This window comes from Hordeum vulgare, chromosome 7H (assembly GCF_904849725.1).
Source record: "Hordeum vulgare subsp. vulgare chromosome 7H, MorexV3_pseudomolecules_assembly, whole genome shotgun sequence".
Taxonomy (NCBI): Eukaryota; Viridiplantae; Streptophyta; class Magnoliopsida; order Poales; family Poaceae; genus Hordeum; species Hordeum vulgare.
This window is the reverse complement of record NC_058524.1, coordinates 439,831,644-439,838,237: the sequence shown is the minus strand read 5'-3', so window position 1 is coordinate 439,838,237 and position 6,594 is coordinate 439,831,644. Positions and strand designations below refer to the sequence as shown.

Genomic DNA, 6,594 nt, shown 5'->3' with positions numbered 1-6,594 from the left:
TGGGAGAGGAGGCTCTGTATACCATGTCAAAGATGGATGAAGCGTCTCAACTGTCATACATGACAGCCCACAGGTTATATATTGATAATGACTTAGGTTACAATGTTTCGATGGTGATGTTTAACCAACCAGATAGATTAGAGGAGGTTGAGAGATAGAGATAAACATGACAGCTAATATCTCTATATACATGTGCGGGACCAAAGCCTAACCGAGGCCTAAGATCCTGAGAACAATATTCTTCAACACCGATGAGCTGGTACAGTCAAAATATGGTACCGTGCCCGACGCCCATCTCTCCTACGACGAAGCCCTAATTGATCCAGGTGGAGACCAGAGGGAGAAAGGGAAAGAAGTGTGAGGGCTCCATTGATGCCTTCCATGGATTTTCCTACCCTCAAGGGGGAAATAAAGGCCCTTCCCCTTTGGAAGGTTGTGGGCGAGGATGGATTCAAACCCTTGACACAGTGGTTCATAGCCAAGTGCTCTAATCCTATGAGCTACACACCCAACTGTCCACATTGGATTTCTTTCCGGATACCCTTTGATTTTAGATTAAGATGGGGAAATGCCTTTCTCTCTATAAGAACAGTGTGTTCCGAGGCGTGAAATGGGAAAGAGGGGGTGTGATGATTGAGGTTTAGATTTGTATCTTTTTCTTATTACATTTCAAAATGGTGAAAAAGTAAAAGAAGAGGTGTCAAACTTTTTATCATTCTGGCGGGGAGACCGGAGGCAGGAATACGGGAGTTCCCTAGAATTTTATGCGTACAGTTTCAGAGGGGAAAAAAATCATCAGATGTATAGCATTTTAGAAAAGGCCGGATAAGTATGTTGTTTGTCCCGCAGTTTGTGGCCATTTAGTCGAGGTACTAAAAGACATAACTTATCTCCTTAGAAATATAATTCTATGGAGTGATATGTTTCGTCCATGACTCCATGGTGCAGCCAAACATGCGTTGGTTTCACAAGGTTTTTATCATGCAGAGGATCAAATGGCTTTGCCACTGCAGACTGCAGTCCTCAGAAGTTGATGATAGAAGTGTCCTTTTCCGAGTAGCTGAACCAAGTGCATTTCCCCTTCTCATATACACATTGCAATGCATCGACCCACCCACCAACAGTGCGGGTACCTATCTGTATGACTCTATCATACATGCAACCATCAAGACGTGCAAGACGTATACCACCACCATTCGAACAACAGCAGGGTTCAGATCGTCGGCCGGAAGAAAAGAAGAAGAAAACAAGAGCCCCAGGCTAACTAACATGATGTTGCCTCCCTCCTTTGCCAACTGGGAAAGAACGTCACGCCTGCACAATTTTTTCCCACAGTGTAATTTGAGGGAGCATCCTGCTTTCGACGATCAGCAGAATACTGCACTCTTCTAGCACCTATATATACAGCTTGGCCGACAGCTAGGACTGGGAGTTGTTGCGCAATTTCCCCCTGGCGAAAAATACCCCTGCTAATAGACCTGCAGGGTCGACGGTACATTTTTCCTTTTGTTAGCGAAATGAGATGCGCATGTCAGCCCAAAGGTAATATATAAGCTTGGCATCATCATGGATAAAACCTACCAAGCAGTATACTTATGGAGTTTTCCATGCTTGTGCGGACTTTGAAGAGAAGGATCCCGGCAATAGAGAGCGGGATCTTGTTGAGAGACCCCACAAGGCTGCAACAGGAGCAATGTCGGCGTTAGAAGCTCACCAAGAGTGAAGTGCATCCATCATTTGGTACCTATAGGTTGTTGCGCTTGTCTGACGAAGAAACCACATCGAAGTAAAGCTGATAGCAAGCCCCAAAACTCCGCTTGCAGTGATGACTAGCCAAAACATAGGCATCCTCAGAAGAGGCCTGCAAATTCACCTTTTCATAAGACTGAAGAGTATAATATTTGCAATCGTAGTTACAAAAAACTGCTAGCAGATGTGATTGGATTAGTTGCATCTTCTTTTGCAAAAAAAAGGACTAGTTGCATCTTAGTAGGACATGAAAGAAACTTTTCAGGATGAATGGTCTCTTCGTTTCACAGATGGAGGTGACACAGTTTTCACCTACTTTCATTAGGTTCGTGCTAGAACAAGCGAGCGGATGAAGTTTAAATCACGGGCTTACGTTTCCAACAGGTACTCCACTTCATTAAAACCAAGCACAAGGATAATTCCCAATGGTAGTGAAAGAACGTTGTTCAGTAAAACCATCGAAATCTCATTCAAATTCCCAGACTTGGTGGCCTGCTTAGCACTGTCCATTACATGCCGCAATGTAAGCTGGAAGAAAACAGTTCATTTGTTGAAATTTATATTGAGGCACCTCAGAACTGAAGATATTTGTCCCATAAACTAGTGTCAATCTATGGGACTGGAGATAATAATCTAAAACATTTGGGAGGAGAAACAGTTTTCAGGTTATCAATGATTCAGTGGCATCAAGAAGAATACCGAATACGATGCTGTTAGAAAACAATTTAAGATCTGCCATGTATAGCCGACTGCATGAAATGAGAGATCTGTTATTCCTCCTGCAATAGCTGAGATTATCTACAGAAATATAAAGGTGAGTCAGGTCTTCAGTACACTGTTATTTTGAGCGTTTCATGAACACCTATGATTAGATATAAGGTAACAAATCAACTACATACAATTATTCAGCAACTGAAGAACAAAATAAGCCACTCAAGCATTCTAGTCCTATTTAAACACGTGTAACTTCTAATTTTGTCATACCATCAACATAAGCGAAATCCAAACTTGTCCATCGTGTTGCTTCTTAAAGAAGTAGGTTTCCCCAGAAGCAGTAAGAACATTTGCGACATTCTTCAAGATAGTCAACATCGCAACATTGATGTACTTCAAACTGTAAGATGCAGAAAATATTAAAAGGTGCAGGAAATATATTCTAAGAAAGACTATGAACTTGGAATATATTTTAAGAAAGACTACAAACTTGGAAACAGCCTCTTGCAGAAATGTGGGGAAAAGCTGTGTACAGAAGACCAAAAGTGGTCGGACCCTTCCCCGGACCCTGCGCTAGCGGGAGCTACATGTGCCTGGCTGCCCTTTACTACGAACTTCAGTGTGATGCATCGTTATTAGTAGTTGAGGAGCAATTTCCTCACATCTCACTTGGAAAAACTCAACTCAAAATTTCTGAAAGCCTAGAAACTGTTTCAGGTTTATCATTATCCTATATCAAACTAATTCACCATGAACACAGCAAGAGCAGATGAACTGCAACACATATTCCTAACAAATTTTAGAGAGAAGTCCATTTTTCGTCCCTCGGTTCTTTGGTCTAGCCACTTTTGGTCCCTCAACTCTAAAACCGGACAAATTGCACCACGAACTCTCGAAACCGGTCATTTTTCGTCACTGCGGGGTTCCACTGCAGAGTCAACCTTGTTGACCACGCCATGAACAGTACACCGATGACACTAAATTAAAAAAAGTAAAAAAAATCAAAATAAAATCTGAAATTTTATGACTTCGAAGATAGTCAGGTCCACAAGGTCCGTGCAAATTGTCGGCATGTTTGGGCGTTCTATGAGGTTGCAAAAAAAACTGCTCTGAGATGAACAGTAAATTCAAAAAAATAGCAAAAACAACCAAAAAAATCTGAAATGTTTTGCCATCGAAGATGCTTGGGTGCGTAAGGCGCATGGAAATTTTAATGGTCAAATGACATCTGAAGAGCTTGTGGCAAAAAAAAAAGTCGTACGTGTGTGTGCCGCTTCGGGTGGTTTCCAAACCCTTGGATGTCATTTGACCACGAAAATTTTGTAACTATTTTTTAATTTACTGTTCATCACAGAGCAGATTTACTTTTTTTTTTGCCGTGAGCTAATCGAACGTCCAGACATGACAAAATTTTACACAAACCTTGCATACTTGACTATCTTTGATGTCATAAAATTTGAGAGTGTTCTTCAAATTTTATCATGTGAGAGTGAAGCAAAGAAACAAAGTGTGGTCTTCAAATTTTATCGAATGAAGGAATATATAAAAATAAAAATAATTAAGTGCTTAAATTCAGTAAACAATTCCATATTCTCATACTGAATTGGTTACAAGTACAGACTAACTATACTGCACAGAAAATAGTGCTCAGCTCAAAATGATGTGAAGATCTGACACATACCTAAACATGCTTGTGATTAGCATTCCGACAAATATGATGTTCACAGGCAACCAAACTTTGATTAACTTCCATGTTAATGGTTCAGTTCGGATAACACGAGAGAGGGACAGTGCAGAAACTATGGTCACTGATACAATGTTCTGCAGTAAAACGTGATGAAGACATTATCAATGTCACCCAAGCAGAATAGACACAACACAGAAGGAAAACAGAATTGCTCGTTAAGTATACAGTCAGTAATAAAACTTTACCTGGTAAATCATCAGAAATATTCCAGCGTTGAAACCATAGCCAGACAACACAAACTTATTAACTAAAATCATGCTGCATGATGCTATGCAGTAAGCAGAACCAGATAGAAGAGACTGATTCTGAATGTTTGGGAGCCTGGGCAAGTGTGAAGGCATATCTCTATCTTTTGAGGCCTTAACGTCTTCCAGGTCTGTGTCATCAACACAGGAAGTTCCCGTCGTAGATCTGGAAAAGATATGAGACAGAAATACAACGGCTGTGTTAGCTTGCATGATGATTGCTTCCAAGATACTTTCATTGAGGAGAATAAGGTTCAGAAGATGTTTTCAGATTATTTTGGTTTTTTATGACACTACTGATCAAGGGAAGCTTACATGCCTGTTGCCAATGTCTGGTGCTTTTCTCCCAAGAGGGGCGTCGGGATCAACATGAGTGACTAACGGAGGGTTTCTGCAGAGACAATGGAACTCTTGCAATCAACAGTAATCCAATTATTAAATCAATTTTCGCTGGCTTATATATTGTGAAGCATCTAAAATTAAAATTTGAACCCATAGACCAAGCATGTGTGTGAAACCAATGGCAGTTCAAAACGCATCATACTGGAGGATAATTATAAGCATTTGCATTCTCCTAAAGAGTCACCATGCTCCCCTAGTTAAAATAAGGCTAAATTGATCGATTTCAGTGGGGTTTTCCAGTTATAGTTAGCTGCAGGACTAGTACTGTACTATGCAGCAAAACTGTCCTGCCAATGGTGCTAGTATTGAACATAATTCGACAGGACTGCACTGAGCAGGACATAAGTCGTCAACCTAGTACGCTCTGCAATTAATTCCAGTGCATTTGGAGGGGCTAAAAGCCAAACTGAAACGAATTGAAATGAGGTTTCGCAGGCCCGCACGCTTCGGAAGTAACCCGAAGTCGAGCTAATCAACAGAAAAGTGCAAGGAAGAATCCGGTTAACAATTTAGCGCTTCGGGAATCGAATCGCAAGTTCAGGAAAGCAAGCGGACGTTTGAGCAACCCAGCCTAAGCACTACGGCTCCTAATCGGAAGCAAGGCACAACCAAACCGGCGTGAAATCTCAACTGCCGTACCCGAAGGGATCATCGGAGCTCAGGCGAGACACTGGGAGAGGGCCGTACGTGGAGGTTGGGAGAACGAAAGAGGTCGACCGGGAGCTCACCTGGAAGCCATGGCCTCAGAGCAGGGTACCCGGGGACACCGAGCGGCTCCCTTTTGGCCCACGGAGACGGAGGCGGGACTGCGCCGGCGAGGTGCTAGCGCGGCGGAGGAGCTGGGAGCGGCGGCGACTCGGAAAGTAACGGAAGGGGGGGCTGCCTGGCTTTTAAAATATCCGGCGGAAGAAGGAACGTTCGCACGCTGACCGGCGGGCCCCCGCCGTGATACAGCTGACACAGCTTGGCTTTGCTCCCCTGCGGCTGCTGCTTTTAATCTTCGGCACGCTGCGGCATCGGCCGTCTCTGGTCGCTGAGTACCGGGTCCCGCTTACGCGTTGGTCCACGTTACAGTGGCTGGGAAGGAAGGGGCGACCGAGCACGGGGAAGTGGTTGCTCTGAGCTACGGGGGTTACGTCTGGCATTTGTTTACCCTTTTATTTTAGACGTGTAAAGTTTTCGTCGATTGAGCAAAGTGAGGTGGCATGTTTTGTGTGAGTGTGGCCGTTTGTACATTGCTTTTTTTTTTTTAAAGATCCAGCTGCTGGCTGGCATATATTAAACGAAGCAGGTAGAAAGCGGGAATACAACAGGATGGAGACGATCCAGAACGAATCAATGGAAAAAATCAGAAGAAACAAAAAGAAATGGATACATCCGTCCCCGTAGGGAAAAAACAAACTACGTGACTACTCCTGTTGGCTCCCCGAAAGGATACACGAGGCAGGCCACTCCTGCCTGCCTCCAAAGCTCCATGGTATCTTGTATAGAATTTGTTATGTTGTTGACGGCGGGAGTCTTTCCTCTGAAAGTGCAGTCGTTTCGCTCCTTCCAGATTTGTGATAATATAATCACAATCATAGACCTAATCCCTTTCTTGTGTTCTGGCCTGGCTTTGCTTATCATGTCCATTATGATATCCTGTGGTGTGGTCCTGCCTTTCCATACTGCTGGGTTAAGCGATACACAGCCGTTTCTGGCCGACGATAGTGTCCATACTTCAAGCACCTTCGTACA

The 6,594-nt window shown here is 43.3% G+C and overlaps 1 protein-coding gene across 2 annotated transcripts; it reads right to left on the bottom strand.

Annotated features, from left to right (window-relative positions):
* Positions 1 to 979: 979 nt before the first annotated feature.
* On the bottom strand, positions 980 to 5,810 carry LOC123412675 (GDP-mannose transporter GONST1-like). Of its 2 annotated transcripts, none has more exons than XM_045105620.1 (10): positions 5,586 to 5,810; positions 4,771 to 4,846; positions 4,396 to 4,621; positions 4,145 to 4,284; positions 2,734 to 2,863; positions 2,449 to 2,547; positions 2,123 to 2,277; positions 1,745 to 1,861; positions 1,582 to 1,679; positions 980 to 1,478 (listed from the first exon to the last, which is right to left on the bottom strand). In XM_045105620.1, the coding sequence occupies exons 2-10, from the start codon at positions 4,824 to 4,826 to the stop codon at positions 1,420 to 1,422; spliced, it is 1,080 nt and encodes a 359-aa protein (XP_044961555.1). In that variant the 5' UTR covers positions 4,827 to 4,846; positions 5,586 to 5,810; the 3' UTR covers positions 980 to 1,419. The 2 variants fall into 2 exon arrangements, with proteins under 2 accessions (XP_044961555.1, XP_044961554.1); XM_045105619.1 differs by having other exon boundaries at positions 4,775 to 4,846.
* Between the last annotated feature and the right edge of the window lie 784 nt (positions 5,811 to 6,594).